Raw genomic sequence first — 19,518 nt, forward strand, 5'->3', positions numbered from 1 at the left:
AACGAGGACGAGGTGTTAAGGTGACAGGTAATATGTCCCAAAACCCATCAATTGTTTAACCCAGCATTATATGCAAGGGCTAGCATAGCTAGCTAGCATACCAAACTGCATGATTTTGGGTTAGCTACAGGTCACACAAATACTTATATACTCAGTCAGCACCCACAATCAATACACTCCCGCACCTTTATCTCATGACTATTACTACACCAGTACTTCTGCTACCACAACTGCTACAAAGGTTAGCACCATCAGTCAAATTGCAAACTCTCCTCCCCATGCTGCAGTGACTTGTGAAAAAAAACCTGCTTGGGCAAATATCACTTCTCCCATCTCTGCAGTAGACCTCTCTTGACCCTCTTTGGTTTTGTTGAATTGTTTCAGGCCAATACCACCATGGAAACTGTGTCACTTGCAACACCCTCCCCTTGATATTATCCCAATAAAAATAGCTTAGATTTGGTCTGTTCTTCTCTGCTCTCCATCATGAATAGATTTCTCTCCTGTGGATGTGAAGTCTTAAAGACTGCTCATATTAAACCATTGCTGAGAAGACCTCCCAGCCAATTTACCAACTGCCATGGCTGCACTGCCTCAGTGTAGCGTTTGGTTGTATTGCTCACTCCAGCCAAATTGACTTAAGAAAGCTAATCAGACACTAATGCATTAATTAATAAATTTTTACATTTATGCTTTTGCATTTTGTTATCATAGACATATTGCAGTTTTTAGAGAGTTTTGATCTCAAACTGTTGAAAATTGTAAATTGGCACGAAAAAAGAGCCGGTAATGATGATCAACAGCAATGTGATATTTGAGCTACATCAGGGTGTCAATGGTACCTATTTTTAGAGATAGAGTTGCAGTGCACAAAAACCCATGCCAATTAATTATAGTTACCCTTGCTTTGTCATAACTTTTGCTCACAAATCCAATAACATTTAAAGTGTCAGGAGCCCAAACTGAAAGCCTTGTCAATGTCCATTAACCCACGTGGAACCAGCTGTGCACTTTCACAGCAGTTTTCTTTGTAGGCTACATAAATAAATTCCTAATTTCAGAATTTGACAGAGCGGGAATGGCTTGGGCAAGGTGCTATCTAATTCATAAGGAAACAGGAGACACATTCCTTTAAAATATTCTTCTGCACATTACGTAATTCATGACTGGGAAAGTGTCATGAATTTTAGAATGACAAGTTCTACAGTACATCTGTGTCTTTCCATTGTTCCCACATAATGCAGACTCATTTCACAGTCTAAAACCTAATATCACTGTGGGAGGGTGAGAGCAACAGGAAATGAAATGGAAACACAATGGCGTGGTTATAATGACTGCCACATCATGATGACTGTCGACTGATAGTGAAGACTTCAAATGTAAGTCAGCTATGCACTGAGTTGAAGTTACCTTTACAACTAGCATTAGTGCATTGCCTCTAAGTAAACTCCATCATACAGTAAATTGATTCACTGATTTTCACTGCCAGTGATTTGTCTTTCTCCACAAAGCATAATCAAGTAAGATTTCAGTAAATAAAAAACTTTAAAAAAAAAATGCAGGTTTGTATCTACATTATCCACAGTGGCCAAGAACTTTCAATCAGGAAAGCAGCTGCATGCAGATGGCAGCTGTAAAAGTCTCACTGCATGCTGCAGCAGATTGCACAGCAATAGAAGAAATGGATTTTACTAAGTGAGCACCATAGAGTGAACAACAACATGATATGAGCATTTTTGCACATTGGTGTAAAGAAGAAAAAAAAGACATCATGAGGTAGGCTATAGACAAGGAATGAGACTTCAACATTTAGAATTTAATGTATAGGTCATAAACAAACTTCAGGTTTACATCCAGACCAACTTTCCACTGAATAGTGGTCTACAGGAAGAGACAGGGGGAAATTGCGTTCTTTCTATTTCTGATTGAGTCATTTTCACCAATTACCGCTGCCCATGGATACTGCAAAATTACACACGTTGGTGAAGTAAAATTGTCAGTTTCATCACAGATATAATCATGTGAAAAGTGCTTTACACATACAGTATGTGCATGTTTAATGAGACTGGCATGCATATTAAATGCATGTGTTATGACTATGCTCTCACCTATTAAGAGATTCCAAATTCACAACTGCACTCTGTTGCTCTATTGACGACTTAAAAAAAAAAAAAAAAAGAGTAAGAACGTGTTGCCTGGTGCTTGAAGATGAAAGCGGATCAGGTGACACAGCAGAGTGGTGACTACAGTGTGTGACAAGTAATATCAACTAAACACATTCAAAACTTCCAGAGCTGTTAGTGTCAGCAAATGGAAGTTAAGTAGGCCATGTGATAGCAAGTCACAAAACCTGAGCCACTTCCAATCGCTGATGGCTGAAAGTGCCGAAAATGAACTTTGACTTGAGATTATGAGTCACACACTCCCCAGATTTAGAATGAACTTCCATATTAAAGATAACATTGTATTGAGCTGTTATTGTATTTTATTGGAAATGAAGTTTTATCTTCAAACTCTTTATTTAGCAGGACATTTTTTATATAATTATAAACCAGGACTAGCTGATTTATACTGGCACTTTATTAAGCTTAATATTGGCACACAGTAGAAAAACTGTGCACAGTGCCGATAATTTCATGTGGTGTTCTGAGAGTATAGCGATGCATGTATGCATGGTAAATGAGGCTTTATTTGCTGGCTACAAAGCAACAGAGGGGTGTGTAAAACAAAAACTGTGCAGTTAAAATGTATTTCTTTGCTTAAACCGAACATAAATCTTACTTTTCAACAGACAGATGAACTCTATAAAAAATGGCTTGTGGTGACGGAACATCTTTGCCTGTGTTTGTATGCAAAGGGTGGTAAAGAAAGCTCTATTCCAACAACACATCATCTGTACAAGGTAGGGCATTTTGAAATGTTTCATTATTTTCACTGTGGGTGCTTATTTTCCATCAAAATAACTTATTATATTTACATAGAATTTAAATGTGTAATTTGAAAGGATTCTGCATTTTCACTGTGTGAGTTTGTTTAAAATAAATACTATAACTGCTTTGTTTTTTGTTTTTCAATAAAATGGGTGTAAGAACCTCCTGATGGCAAAATCTATTTAATAGACACTGCACATATTACACATGCATAAACAGCTTTCCGAGACCTAATCATGATCACACTGCTAAATCTTTAAATGTATTTTCAATGTATTTATAATATTATAGTTTATTTCCCGAGAAAATTGTATTTTCATGGTTTTGATGAATCAAGAACATTGTGAGAAAATCGGAGAATGGAACAGACACTGTGAAAATATAGAAACATGTAGCTAGTCACAGTATAATCTCTGCTCAAAATAAGCTTTGATCATCTAGGGAAAGGGGATTTCTGTTTAAATATCTCACTGGAGCATTCAGGTGGACAAATGTTTTGTTAAATATGACACATGATGCTCACAATCCCAGCATCACTCTTTAGGCTTATACCGACTTCAAAGCAGGTGAGATATTTATTCAAAAACAAAACTTAAGTGGCCTGAGTATGAGACATGTTACTGGGAAGTCCCCGAGGCTACAAATTTTGAGTGCACGCCTTTTCATCAAATGTCAAGATGAGAAAAAAAAATCCATCTTGACACGACGACCCTACTCTGTGCTCCAGCAGTCTCAACAGAGCAAAACATCACTTAAAAATAAGCCTGTTGTACATCAACGTATGAGAAGGAGCTTTCAAGGGACTTCACCACTCAGCAAAGTGCCACGACCTTCCTAGCCAAGGTTAAAACAGGACTGTACCCTCATAGATAACCTATCGACTGGAGTACAGGACACACATGAGTAACAGACAGTGAGAGAGTGGACCAGATCGTTATTCTACAGTAAAGAAAAACACAGAGTTTGTTAGTGTCAAGTAAAAGTTTCAAGTTTTTCATTTACTACAGTCACCGCCTGATGTTGCATACTGCTCCTATAAAATAATAATAAAACATTTTTCTATAGATTCTGTATGTATTTGGATAGAATGGGTCAACTTCTTATAGTAAAAAAAATATTTTGACCAGTGTACATCACACAAGAAGTAACCTATGTGAGTCACTATGCCAAAAATGCGTAATATGCTACTTCAACTCTTCATACCTATTACACTTTCACTTCACTTTCACCAAGTGCATACAATTTATACACATTTGAAACCTCAGCTCCTATCATCACATTCATTTGAACTAATTGTCACTTCTCATTTCTTTGATCTTATGCCTTTTACTGTTTATGCTACTTTGAGAGTGTCTGTAGAAAAAAATAAATACATAAAGGCAGGTTAACCGTAGGTCGTCTGTGGTGCAGCCTTTACAACCCATAGTTATATTTTATTGTTGGGCGACCTCTAAGGTCGTAGGAGTTGTAGGAAGTCAGGTGATGTAGCAACAAATCCCTGTTAGACGGCGGCCAAGGTGGATGACAGCTAAAAAAAAACACATGACATGACAGAGGACACCGCGACTCTATCTATGACCATCCCACAGTCTGAACCACATGTGTATTGTTGTAACCATAACGACAAAGATCTTCAAAACTCGAGTACTTATTTCAACCCAAACCATAAAACATAACCAAGTTGTTTTTGTGCCTAAACTAAACCAAGCCGTGACCATTCCACAATCTTAACCGTGTGTTTTTGTTACTGCTACCAAGACGGCATGGCGTGGCCGAGGATAGGGACAAGCGACCCTGTATGGTCGTATAAAATGGAGGAACTGTTGGATACTTCTGCTGCTTTTTCACTTTTCCAGCACCACAGTTCACCACCCTGTTGTTTCTCTAACAGTTGATCTCCCACAGTATCATTTAATGATCTTTTTTTCTTTCTCACTGCAATTATCTAGGTATATCACCCCAAACGAATCAAAGAATATAACAGATCAGGTAGTTCACAGACCTGATCTGCAGCACAACCCAGTTCTCTGCCATTGATTCATGTGCCCAGGTTGTTCCTAGCTACAAGTCATAGGTCACACCTTTGAGCACTAAATCTGTTCTTCTATAATGAAAACAATGTACATTTGTGCTGCTGGTTCACAGCTTTAGGAAGGGGATAAAAAAAATTCTGCGGTGCTGCAAGCAGTTGGAGATGGGAGTTGGTGGTGACCTCAAGTCTGCAGCCAGACATTATTGGCTGAATGCAGCTCCATTATTATCATTTCTATGGAACTCAGCAAGTTTCCCAAAATAAACTGCAGATTGGCACTGTATTTGCTAAGTATTCAATTACAACACCTATTCTACTGTTATAGCTACACCTTTACGCAGAGGTGAGACATTGTAGCGTTTGTTGGCATTGTCTAAGTGATGTTTGTCTGTCCCTGTGGCACATTCACACACACACAAAGGCATGCAGAGATCCATCACATCTCCTCATCCACATTTTCCCCCCACAATATCACAGTACTTTACCATGATGAAGTTTACCACCATTTCAAGCACTCGTCAGCTTTTCTATCAACCCCACGTCCCGTCCTTCTGACAGAAAAAAACACAACGATGTGAGTGCAGAGACCCACGAGACTTGCAGAGGGTTTTTTGGAAACACTTGCGAAAACAAAAGTCTTCTTCAAGTAAACGTCTCAGTGCAGCTTTGGGATAGTCCTCCTTGTTTCTCTGGGCCTGCACTGAGCCAAGTCTTATGCAGATGGGGTTTTTGTTTGCTTTTGGTTGGTATGGTACTAAGTATGATTTCCACCTCAAGCTGTCTGTGATCCTGAGAAAGCCACACTTTAGGAGCTGACGGGGAATTATTTCTCACTAATAGCCTCATATCAAAGCAAGGCTTACGCTGAGTCATTCAGTATTGAACAGGACTGTGAGGGTGAGACAAAGGGACTTGTCCCAACCTAACCTCATTGTACTCTCCTGGTCCTTGTCCTCCATTTGTGCACTGCTGATATCTTAAACAGGATGGTACATAATAACACTTTGTGTTGAGCACCAGATCATGTTTAACGTGCACAAAAGGCGGCAGATATTACTCACATTAACACATTAATATAACAACAACAACAACAACTAGCAGCAATTCATATTCAATACACACAATTGTTATGCTGCTACCATTAACCCTGCTCCAACTCAGAGGAAAATGTTGAAACGTTGACTTTTAATGACAGGTTCATGCATGCACTCAGTAATTTATTCCTACCTATAAATATACTGTATATACTAATAAATTGCAATTACTTCATGTTTGTAATCAAATGAAGTGCCAATCAGATCAACTAGGTTATTATCTCTGCTAATGGAGCTCTTACATTTGCAGCTCTGTGCAACCGTGTTCTTGCTGAGATACAGTATACTTACATTCAGCGTGCCTGCCATTTAACAGTAGGACTTCAGACTGTGATCATGAACTGCAAATACATGAGATGTTTATGGTGCCCTTTATTTCTAAGCATTGGTACCCCTTCCCTGTCTTAAAGCATCGTTAAGTCCTTTCATTTGAACACCAGACTGTATAAAGACTAATGTAACCTCCATGATGTCACAAATATAATTCTTGAGTGCGGTTTGAAGCACTGCTGTTGAAATCTTACTCTCTCCAATTAGCCAAACCAATACAAAAACCGACAAAATCAAGGGGCATGTCGGCTTGTGGCAGGCTTACATTCACACACCTGTCACTTGTAACAGCATGCCCTCAATTGTGCAGAATTTTAAACAAGTGAACTATATAAATATTCACCGTCTATACAGTTCTCAGTAAAGGAGGAAATCAGCTGTAGAGAGAACAGTTTTACATTTACACATCAGACTGTAAACTTTTCATTTCTGCTGTAAAGTTGGGCATTCTCGGGATTGACTAACTTTTAGACAAAGCTTTAAGCGGATGGTTTAAGAAGCACAGATTTTGGTACTTGCCTTGTACTTCAGCTTGATTAGCACATTTGTTAAAATTTCATTTGTTTACACATGACTGTACTCTTACAGATCAGCTTAACCGCTACAAGTTCCACAATTCAACTGTGTACACTATCTACCATTGATGTAAAGGTATAAAGTGAAATGTGACAAATTGATGACTATAGGGAAGATGAAATTGCCAAATAGTCAACTCTTTGATGTCTCTTTTAAAAGGGATGGTCCGTGCTCACTCAAGGACAAGGTTTTTTTCTATTATTTATTTGAGTTTATATAAAAATATGTATGGTGTTTGCAGAGTAATGGGCCGCAACTTAATGAGCGAGACAGCTTAGAGAATAAAGTGTCCGAGTTCCTGTGTATAGCAGCGAAGGTAGGCCAACTCTCAGAAGCATTCATCAGTGTACCTGGCCAAAGAGACCCACAGCATATGTGCTCTGCCATCTGCTGCGTCCCGTGGCTCCCACTGACAAACTTTTTATGCATTCACACTTGAAGCTGCACTCTGTCCTAATGAGATCAACGCTCCCAACGCCAGTGAAGTCTCCTTTTTCCTTGTCACACTTCATCCTTAAAAGACAGATGTAAAGTAGTCTTTATTTTGATGGCTTGTAAGAAGCTGTTGGCTCCGAGATTGAGAGCCTACGTGTTTTATTTGGATTTTTTCCAATATCATATTTTTGGTTCTTAGTGTACAAAAACTCTGGGCAGTGCAACATTATTTTAGTCATTAATAATCAATCAAACAAATTTTAGTCTGGGTTTAAACAGAGCTCGCATCCCAATTCAGTAACACACTCATTCTCTCTTTAGAGAATATTCTAAATATAGTGGATTTAAGTATCAGTCCGTTCTTTTCCCTTCAGTTTTATTTGTCATCTTCTAAGAGCAGCCAAACTCTGAAAATGTCCTTATTTACTGGGGATTCAGACAATCATTTGCAAACATGCATGTCATTATATAACTGTCATTGTCTTCAATCATCTGCATGATTTAGGATGTATCATGCAAGGCCAAGGATCCAGCAAGGACTCACTTGATCGAAGAACGTTCTCAGAACAGGTAAACCCACATGGAGACAAGTGGAGTTCAGCAGTTTAATTCAATTTTGCTGTTTCCACATCTGAGCTAATTTGATTTAAACTGAGGTTAACTGAGGTTGTTGTAGTCACACCACATGAATGAATACGGGGATTTTAACACAAAGCTGCATACACTCCTGCATGCCGTAGTCCTGGCTAATTTCTCTGACATCAACAGGCTAACTTTAACTAAGGGAACAAATACATTTATATATCACTTCATGCATTAGTCAGCTAAGTGGATGGATATATGAACAGATAAATGTTATTTTCTGGATCCATGAGCATCACGTCTCCACATGATAGGGGCTCATTATAGCTGACCTATACGAACTAAGTTCGCTCACTTGTTCCACTTTCTTGTCAATAATAAATCAAGAGGTTAGCCAGGGGTTGCTGTAACTTGCAGGTCTATCCACAGCTGATCACATTCGCTTCATGTCAAATGCTTTCAGACATGCAAGATATTTAATGCACATAGACTGAGGCTGAGCACACTTAAACACCTGCCCCCTCACTGGTGGATAATCAGACTCTGATAAAAGTCTGATCATATCCCCAGAAACGATAGTACACGAGAATGAAATTCAATGCATATGAGCATTAGCATAGATTTATAATTCACCAGTATTCCACACAGTCTTTCCTTTGCACTTTTAATAATGTCTCAAGAGGGTTTTGTGTACAGAATCGCCAAGTTTCTCACTCAAGTTAGAACTTGCATCAATCAAAACTGAATGACATTATTCCTATCACATTTTGGGTCATGTCAGAAGTCATAATGAAAGGCTTGCTCATGTTTTAAATAACTGGGGGATGCTGATAGAGAGGAGTGTATGTCCTTGGGTGAATGAGGACAGGTTCAAGAGGAAATGAAATCTCACTGACATAAAACAGTCTACAATAAAAGCAGCGCAGTACAATGGTATGATGGTATTCTTCATCCTCAGGAGAGTCAGCGTGAAGGGAAAAAGGACAGGAATAAAGATGTTGGAACAGTTTTATACTCCTAGCAAATGTATCAGTATTTTTTTTTTTTTTTTTTTGAATATGTCAAGATATTCCACTGCAACATGCCATGTGCAAGGCTGTGTGCGCGATAAAACCGCCAAGTGTTGACTCAACTGTATGGTGTTTCATATTGGAATATTTTAAGTGTACTATATAAAAAACTTGTTTAATGAAAAATATAAATGCATAACTGCCCTCTGTCACTGCAGAAGAACCATTTTCAAGAGGCTTTGAAGAAATTGTTGTGGAGAAATAGGTTTGCTAGACAATATATTTACTTTTCATGCTGATCATTCCCAATACTGGGCTTGACTGTGACATTTACACACAGATCTGTCTCTGAGGCTGCAGCCGATGCCTAATCTGCTTGGTTCAAAGGCAAAAATTCTGGATGAGATGATGACCATGCAAGTTAAAAGTGTTTGCAATCCTCTTGGGCTGGATAGATTAATTATTTCCAATTTTAGTAACAGATCAGAGTGTTTTTATTACCCACCTACAGATTGTCCAGTGTGAGGATCTGCCCCTTTTCTTCACTATATAAAGGATTGTGTGAACCGATTTAGTTTTAGTTTTGGACAGATACAGCACATGATTTTAATATGTCACCTTAGGAGAAAAAATGCATGTCACAATTTGCCAAAGCCTATCTTCTCAAAACTTCACATGAATCATTGAAAAGAAAATATCTCTCTTTCGACTGTGTATTACATCCTATGAACATGCAGAAAATACACACAAATACTAGATTTATTCTTGTATAAATATTTGTCAAGAAGATAAATATACAACCAAAAAGTACAATATGTTTGACCTCGAGGGTAATAGCTATGGAATATTCATGTGCTTCTGCAAGGTGCACCAATATCATTATGGTGAAGATTAATGCATGGATTTCCTTAACACCATGTGCAGCACATTTAGGAATGTCAGGCACAGCATAATCAGCATATGCAGCACTGTATGTCTGCCTTTGATATGTATTGAGAAGTATGTACTAAAAAGCCTAGTGTAGGCACAAGAAGACCAGTGTGGATATTCGATCCACGTGGGCAGCATGCCTACAAGCCCCTGAGAATTAGACCTGAGCAGGCAAGCCACTCTCTTCTGCTTCACCTTGCTAAGTGGAGCATGGCAGAGGACTACACCACAGGTAACAGCTGGTGGCTGTTTGGAGACCTACAGGAGCCTGAGAGCCGCACTGATCATTACCTTTCAGTCAGCATTTACAGCTTAGTTTACCAAACCCCTGCCATTATTAGCTCCGATAGCTTGTTATAGAGCAAATGGCCTCTAGTCTGCCTGACCACGAAGAGGAGGACACAACTCGACTACACAGCGTGGCGCTCCCCACGGCACGACGCACCGCACTGAACCGTCCTCAGGAGCAGTGTAAAGGCAAACATCCTCTCCAGTTGCACATCAGGTCTAGTCAGACGTCAACAAGACAGGAGTGGCAGACGCGTGGCTAAAGATAGATCCAACGACAGCAACGAGGCATTCGAAGGGGCTGTATTTCATGATGGCTAGGTTTTGACAGGCAGATGAGGTGTTGGGGGAAAAGTACCAGCTATACGTCACAGCCAAAAGCCAGAATTTGATTCTCATGTCAATGATAAAACAACACATTGATCCAGAGGGTGGTTACCTGATCCGCGGACAGCTTCAAAATAGACAGCAAAATGTTGTCATCTACCGGAAACTGTGTAAACAATTCTTAAAAAGCAAAAAAAAAAACATCAGATGAGATAGTCATGAATCACATGAGACACATGTACCAAAAATGTCTCAACAGGAACTTCATCGTTATCATAATCTTACACATACATCTTCCTTCCATTTCAGTTTGAGAAACATTTAAAGGGACAACGAGGAGTTTCTCCATCGGCAGAACGAAAGATTCTGCGACAATACAAAAGTCTCATATTAATGTGGATGAATCTACGTTACCCACACTTGTTAATGGGCCCATTTTCGAAAAATATATCGTTTTGTCTCTATCGTTATTTTGTTATTATTAGTGGTGGCGGAAATGCTGCTCGAGCCGACCAGCGTTTCCTTACTTTCGGTTTCGCGGATGCTGCCCGGCGAGTCATGAGAATAACGCCGCCGAATCGCTGTTTATGGTCGGGACTACAACGGTATCTGAACCTCTTTGAACCTCTGACTTTAATTCTTGATGAATGAAAACATGAGTCCGTCTTGCGCCGGTCAAAGAATTTCACGGTGCGCGCCGAGGCTCAAATGTAGTGTGAAAACACTTCGCTTTTCCAAAACTCCTCATTGTCCCTTTAATTCTAGACTTCAGTGTATGAAAAGATAACTTCATCATATCAATGAAATTAAATTAAGAGAGATTACTATATGATAAGATCTAAAACAATTTGAAGAACAAGCTTCTATACGTTTATAATAAATCAGGAAATAAAGGACTTCAACTATCTCCTCATGGTTGTCTCTTGTTGCCTCTGGCAACCAGTCAAGTTGCAGTTTCTATCTAAGCCTGTCCAGGCAGACACATATAGTATAGAGTGAAAAGGTGGATGCTTCACACACAACCTCACTGCCAGTAACACAAAGGAACAATACAACCACCAGTATTGCAGTGTGGGTATGAAGATCAGGGTCACAGACTCAATATCCTACCAATTGTGGAATGTGGTCACAGTCATGGTTGAATTAGTGCTTTTTACAGAACAAAATGATGTCACAATGAGGATGACTTTTACCTCTTGGGTATAAACTGTCATCACCTCATCATTTTATCCCAATCGACACTGATGCCAACTGTTGTCCTTATTAGTGTGTGAAAACATGTTTGGTGAGGTCAAAATGACCTTTGACCACCAAATTCTAATAAGTTCATCCCCCGAGATAAAGTGTTTATTTAAAATTTGAAGACCCTTTTTTCCTTTAAAATTTGAAGAAATTCCCTCGAGGCGTTGTGGAGATATTAAGGACAGACGATCTCAAAAACAACCGACGGTCTCAGCTGTCTCCAGTGTATAGGATCAATGCTTGGTTTAAATGTGTTTATGCCAACTTTTTAAATTCTCAGTGGCTCCAGGTTAGAGTTTAATTGGGCAGTTGTTGACAGGAAGTAATAGATCAAAATAGCATCCATTCAATCTCTTGTTGACAACAGAAGCGCACAATCCCTCACATTTCAAATGATTCTTAAACCATTAAACAGCTATTGCCACACCGTCTCAGGAGAACAACTTCAATCCATTTGCTTGATTTTCACACTAGATTTATCTCAAATGACAAGCATTAATTCTCCATGGCTGTGTTCACACCACTATTCCTCCAGAAACCTATGTGACAACTGCTGCTTATCAAGAGATAAACATGGCACTTCAGCCTGATAGTATTTGGCCAAGCTTCAATAACCCAGCGTTTCTTTCATGTGTTTCTGTCTCCATTCTCAATGTATTCAGAAATTACTGTTTGCAGAAAAAAAAGAATTAGCTTCGTTGGTACAAGTAAAACGCAACTGAAAATATCTAAGTAATGATTTCACATAATTTGAACTATATGTTAGATACACAAAAATTGAGAACTGTTATCAACTGCCCAACCGCCAACTAAAATCCCTCCTGGTTTAAAAATGTGTAGGCCGTATTAAAATTTCAGCAACCAGAGTTATGAGCAACAGAAAGTTGGACATAAACCCTGCTGAAGGCCACAAACAAAATAAACAGAAGGCTTGGGTCACAGACAGGATTAGGGTTTGGAAATATTATCCAGAAAGTACTTTTTGGTGTTAAAAAAAAAAAAAAAAAAACAGTAACCCTGAAGACATGACTTTCCCTCCTTTCCTAAACAAACTCAAACACATCAAAATGCACAGCTGAGGATATCTTCCTTTGGGGAGCTGCAGAGGAGCATTGTTACATAAACTGCAAGTTCCAGAGTTGTAGAATAAAATCATTTAGCCAGAAATGTTGCGTGGCTGTATGGAGACAAACATGGGGGCGTTCAATGTCAGTACTGCAAATGCACAAATTAAACTGTACTGGGGAAATATTGTGTTCTCTAACTGTGACAGACACAGCAGCTACTGATGCAACACCTAAGTAAAGTATAGAAACTGCATGTACATAAAACAGAGTAACTTGAAGATTATTTATATCAGTACACATGTCCCATTGGGTATGAAGAGTTCAACTGTAACACAGCCACAAAAACTGCAGGCAACAAAAAGCACACATCTAAAACTTAAAATGACTTTGAAATGGGGTTGAGAATAATTAAATTATTTTTCCTAGTTTTGATTTATCAATAAGTCTTTGGTCTCGCAATTTTTGTACAAAAAAATGACTGAAAAAATTAAAGGATTTATCAAAATTGGCCTATCAATTAAACAACTAATCGTTCAGCTCTAGCATAAAGCCCCAGAACACTTGGTTTCATATTTCTTTGTATCATTAAATATTCATGACTAATTAAGCGATAATCAAAGTTAAGAGAGATAATTCTCCACTTTACACCAAAAAAAAATCCCTGCTAATCTGCCTCATCAGGACTATGTGGATGTGGTTTGATAAGATTTCAATGAAACACCAGCAAACAACTTCAAATTAGTCTGTAAGATTTTCAGATACTGTGATATTCATATTGCTTGTCAGAGGTTTACGCTGTCTCCATTCACCTAATTCAAAGAGCCATTGTGTATGGTTGAATCAAATCGTACACTTGATACTCTGCTGCTGCTGCTGCAGTGTCAAAAATACCTTTATTCAGAGGTAAAGCCAGTTGTATCAAATCAATTTCAATTGAAACCCGTAAATAAAAATAGAAAAAAAGAAAAGAAAAACACAATAAGGAAAATTATCAAACATTCCCCTACAGCTTTTTGACATGCTTTGAGAGTTGTGTTGTTCTGCTTCCAACGCTCTCCAACCCTGAGACACTTGCAGGACAAAATGTTTCCTGCAGCTCTCGGAAGGGAACACCCGCAGAGAGAGGCCATCATGAGGCCATTTTGGCATTCATGAGCATGATTGATGACACAGGGATGGAGGCAGCATTTGAGAAATCCCCTCTGCTGTGGGAAAAATGATGATTGTTTGGATTCTTCTTCCCTGATAGCATCCCCCTCTGCTTCTCAGTAGGACACTTTCACAATGCATTATATAGCAGAACGCAGCCTCAAATGCTGGTGCTATATACAAGCTCACACAACAACTGCCAAAACCAAAAGTCCAATTATCTGCAAATTCCATCATAAATATCATGATGTTAGCAGGGTGAAATTAAAAAAGAAACCCTGCAAAAACAGACCATAAACTCCACCAAAACACTGTGGTCCTTCTCAGGACTTCACACCCAGATCTGGCTCTATATGCGTGACTGACAGGAAGGTCACATTAATCTGACAATACATCACAGCAATACTGACGGATGCTGCAGGGGCTAACAAAGTCACCTGGCCATTCCCTCTGCAGGCACTCCCATTTAGCCCCTTTTTAATCCTCTCCATCCCATTACATGACAGTAGAGAACCTGTGCACATTACACGCTTCAGCAGAGCTCATTTGCCTCGTTGTGCAGGCAGCCGAGGATCACATAAAATATCAGCAGCGTTATTTCTGTCCCATCTCCATCTCCTGGCTGGGAGTAAACAGAGCTGGTTGTCAAATGACCGCATGACAGAATATGACATGCTAAGAAGTTCCATTGAATCCAGCAGTATGCTGGATGACTCACTTTCCATATCTTCCCACTGCGTCTCACACGTTGGGTAAAGGGGAAACTGAGACAGTATGTTCAAGACTCAAAGCAGGTTTGAGCTTTAATCAGAGCAAAGAAGAATAAAGAGGACAATCTGAAATTTTTTTTTTTTTTTTTTTACAACTAAAGTCATATACTTGTTATTTGTTAACAGCCAAATTAAACAGAAAATCAAATATGCTGAGGAGAGGGAGATGCTCTGGGCATTCCTTTTAGATGTGTAAACACTTGAAAGACCTTTAGAGCAATCTGAAAGTTCATGCACCCATGGTTTAAAATGCCCCCACCATGTTGCTGCTGACGGCCTCCAGCCTGCTCAGCAGACGTAAGCATCGCCTAGGTCTTGTGGAATTACTGCACCAACTGAGCCTTTAGGCTCTGGATCATAACAGCATTTCTGTCAATAACACTTGGACTCCACTTGTCATTCCACCTGACCTGCTTCCTTCTGTTTGACCAAACACAACAGCGAAAAAAAAAAAACATATTAAAAAAAAAAAAAATCTCTTGAGTTTAGGATTTTCATTTTAACTCTATAAAAACATACAGTTGCAACTGGCTGTTCTTGTGTCTTTATTTGTAATGGTCCAGTCATTACAAATATAATACATTTCGCTAATATGAGTAGCCTACATTATTTCCAAAAAGCTTCTAAATGAAAACTAATAGTTTGACCAAACTAATGCACAATGAAAACTAATAGTTTTAACATTGGTGTGACAAAAAATATATCCCGATTCTAATGTGAGGTTAAAAAAGTGGCACACGTACAGTATGATATATGAAATGTTTCATTTTCTCTCTACTTTGATGCATAACATGGCTTGTAATGGCAACCTATCATAAACATGAGCTCACGCATCCATCTGTCACTATGCAATTTGATGTAAAAGGCTCTGTCTATCACATAACACTGATTTCAAGAGATCTGACAGCAAAGAGCTGTCATTTAACATAAGTGTACGGTATGGAGAGGCAGTGAAGGCACCATTTATATAGGTGTACCGGCAAAATGAAGGTTGGTATTTCTCTCAAGTCGTCTGTGAGTTAATAGAGTATAAAACAAACAGAATAGGGTATAGGGGAAGCTTTAAGAGCTGCTCCACAGTCAGAGTCCCACAATGACCAAACTAATGCACAAGTGCTGGAATATTAACTCCAAACTAACACCGTCACAGAGCACACTCCCCAGGGTGTCAATGCCACAAAAAAACAGCTAATATTACAATTTTGCGACATGAAAATCACAATTATTGAGTCACACAAATGTGTGCATGCGTTTTTTATGTTGTTAGGTAAAAGCCTCACATCTCAAACCACTGCAATGCTTGGTATTCATGTGTCCTCTAAAGAGCCTTTAACCAAACAGACATTCTTCTATAATTGCCTGATTTATGGGGAAAAAAACCAAGCAATTACTTTACAACGAACTCAAGTCAGCTAAAGTGTCACCAGTCAAATTATATGACAATTAACCACAGAGAAGATGAACGACATAAAGAACAGGTCAGCTACTGTATTTCTGTTCTTGAAAAACATTTGATACCCGTTTCAATCCTTACATAAAACAGGAATTTCCCTTCTTATTTAAGTCAAGCTTTGGTTTAGCTCGAAAAGTGAAAGGGAGTGAAAGGGAACAAGTCGAAAGCAGGAAGGACGTGCCCATCACTGTCTGAATTTGCTGAGGTGTTGATAATGCGTTGTCTCTCCAGCAGACATGTAAGGTTATGACTCATTCAAAGGCCAGATCAAAAGGCGTTTATTCAGGGTGACATCAATCGGAGATGAGAGAGATTGAATTTTTCACTCATTTGGGAGATTAGTTGTGATGTCAGGGACCTGGATCCAAAGGATTTAATCAGTTTGTTATTCAACTCATCGCTGCCAGTTATCAAATATGCAGTCTTTTAATTGCGCCAGATTTTCTGCCTTATAGAAAGAATCACCGGCCCCGGAGCATAACAATGACAACCTGCAGAGATAACTCAGCTGGGAGAATGTGGGGCAAAAAAAGAAAAGCAAAGAAAGACACCTATCCATAATTTCTTCTCTTCGGATGCAGACTTACTGTATTCAGATGTACTGTTTATTGGTATAATTAACGGGCATTTTTAGGAGTTATTTTTATATATGAATATGAACAGCAAGAAATCAATCAATTATGTATAAAATAGATTTAGAAAAGTATATTTATGAAAATAAAAACTGGTGCTTTTAAGTTTCTAAGTTGTGGGAATCAATAGGTTTTAAACATGTATTGCATTATCTGTCCATTTTATATAGGCTATATTACTGTCACAGGACCCAAATGCAAACAGGTCTAAATGTGTCATTCACTCCATGGGGTAATTGCCTGGATAGAACGTCTCTGGTAGTGGCTGAAATTATGCAGAATGAGTGACTGGTGGTAATGGACTACACAAGTACTGAAGCAGTACAAGAGGCAGCAGTTCCACATCACCTCATCACCTCATTTCCGCAGGAATCTGAGTTAATCTGCAGAGTTGACCATTCATTATCTCTGCTTGGTTAACACTGTGGGAGACCTCTACTGGACACATCTAACCACAGCTGTCTGGAGGGGCTCTTTTTCTTTTCATAATTAGTAGTGATGCTGGCTGATGTTACAGGATACTGTTATCTCAGCACGAATATACAATCATTAAAACCTTGCGTTAAGTCTTAGTGCTGTGTGTTCAAGGGGTTTTAAATCGCAGGGAGGCCTAGCTGTCACTTTTCACTGGTGCAGGCTGCAGAGTGCACGAGGCTGTTCCAGCTGTTGCTCACCTGCCTATATTTGGTCAATTAGGATTATTTTGGATAGCTTGTGGTAGTCCTACTAAAAAAACAAAAACAACTTTGTTCAGTGAGACTTGCAGGAACTTAGTGAGTGACAGGTGGTTGAGGTGCTGTTTTATAGTGGCATGCATTTCCCTGCAGGATTCCCTGCAGATCTCGACTACTTTGCATCATAAATGAGATGCAGTGTGATGTGTTTGAGATTTTTTTTTCCAACTTTAAAATCCGGATTTAAACATTAGCTAACTATCAAATGCTTTTGTTAATTTAAATGGTGCTGTGTTTAACGATGTAGGGTGAGCCTAACAGACAGACACACACACAGACAGGTCGCTCCGTGTCCAACCTTACCTGGGATCTCCTGAAGAGGAACATGTGCGAAGCTGAAGCCTCTCCCGATACAAGCCTCCCTCACCTCGCTGCAGTTCCGCGCTTTAAAATCTGCTCTTGCTGCGACCGACAGCACGGAAAAAGTGCAAATGATGGTCTCTAGTCTGAGCATTGTTCACTTCTGTTTAGATCCTTTATTGTTTGAGGTTCTCTGCAGCAGGCTAGATATCCCGCTTGCTGGCAAAACTCCCCCTGCAGCAGGTCCGCAGGTAGGCTACTTAGTGAGTGGGTGTTTAATGGTTGCAACTAAACTCTTAGTGTCTACCAACACATTTCCCAAAGCTAAACGGGGCTCTGGTGCAGCCGAGAATGGTGAAAAGTCCCCCGGCGCCCGCAGAAAAGAGGACTGCGAGTATGGAGGTGCCTCATGAATCCAGGCAGCGCGTTCTCCCCGGCGTGTTGACTCAACTTCGCAGAGCAGACGAAGCCCCCGGTCGCTGTGTTGGACTGGAAATGCTGTGTGGAGGGGAGCGCGCGGTGTTCAGATCAGATGCACTGGCAAGGCAAAGCGGAACACAAAATATGGAGTGGAATCCAGCCTCATCCATTTCCGCGGTGGTGGTGGGGGGGGTGTGGGGGTCGGACGGGTCGGCACCTATCACCGGAAATGAAATGGAGGTAAGTGAGTCACAGAAAATCTATGATATCAATTATGGGAGTGTGAACATTTTTTTGCAAAGCTCAAACTGCTCAATTGGTACACATCTTAAACATTCTATACTGGTAGTTAGTTTCTTTGAATATAGGCTACTGGGATTTTTGATTTGATTTTATTTGATTTAATAATTCATGCTTGCAGTAGGCTAATAAAGACTAAAGACTACTACTATTAATAAAGACTATATAATAAAGACTAATAATAACTAACCCAACCCTACTAATAATAAAGACTACTAACTAAAGAAATTTAGAGAATTTTACATAGGCTATCAGTTGAAAACTTTACACTTTACCGTTTCAAGAAATTTCAACAGCGGGCAAGGCAACTAGCAATCAATCAGTAGCCTACAGCAGGCAATACAAAAAATAAATAAATAAAAACCAGATTATGTTTAGACAGCCTAAGTGTGAAGCCTCACAGCCCTGTGCAGAATTGACTTTCTCAGCCTATTGGTTTTGGGCTCCGTTCAGCCATATCTGCCTCATGTTGGTGACAACAGGCCATGCTGAGGATGTTGTCTTTAATGCATGTCAATGTCCTTGTTACAGTAAAATACTTATTGTGGTTGTATTCCAGTTGTTTTCAGAGGATGTTTGTCTAATGTGAAAAGTGGTTAAAATACCTTCCAATCTTTGATATTTGGGCCATATGATGTGATGTTGATTTTACAGCCTTCAGATAGTGTATGGAGTGAAACACCAGTAGAACAATATCAGATTATTTTAACTAGAGGATGTTAAAGGATGTGACGAAGACCAGAAGGCAAGCTTTCATGGCTTTATTGATTTTGGAACAGCTTGATCCTTGGGTAGATCAACAGTGGATTAACATGGCTGCCATCACTGTGCAAGAACCCTATTGGTATGGGATACCACATTTTGAAAGGTGCTTTAAAGTGACATTGGCTTGCTTTAGAGGGTGGTGCTGCAGCGGA

General features: G+C 39.4%; 1 protein-coding gene across 2 annotated transcripts in view; it reads right to left on the bottom strand.

The window, feature by feature from the left end:
- The window catches only part of LOC311004972 (glypican-6-like), a 95,379-nt gene extending 77,008 nt beyond the window's left edge, over window positions 1-18,371 (bottom strand). For both annotated transcript variants that reach the window (XM_083997224.1, XM_083997223.1), the window contains exon 1: window positions 17,885-18,371. In XM_083997224.1, the coding sequence (XP_083853350.1) occupies window positions 17,885-18,035 (151 nt within the window). In that variant the 5' untranslated portion in view covers window positions 18,036-18,371. The remainder of the gene's footprint in view (window positions 1-17,884) is intronic.
- Window positions 18,372-19,518: the final 1,147 nt, after the last annotated feature.

The sequence above is a fragment of the Trachurus trachurus genome (genome assembly GCF_905171665.1).
Source record: "Trachurus trachurus genome assembly, chromosome: 21".
NCBI classification, from domain to species: Eukaryota; Metazoa; Chordata; class Actinopteri; order Carangiformes; family Carangidae; genus Trachurus; species Trachurus trachurus.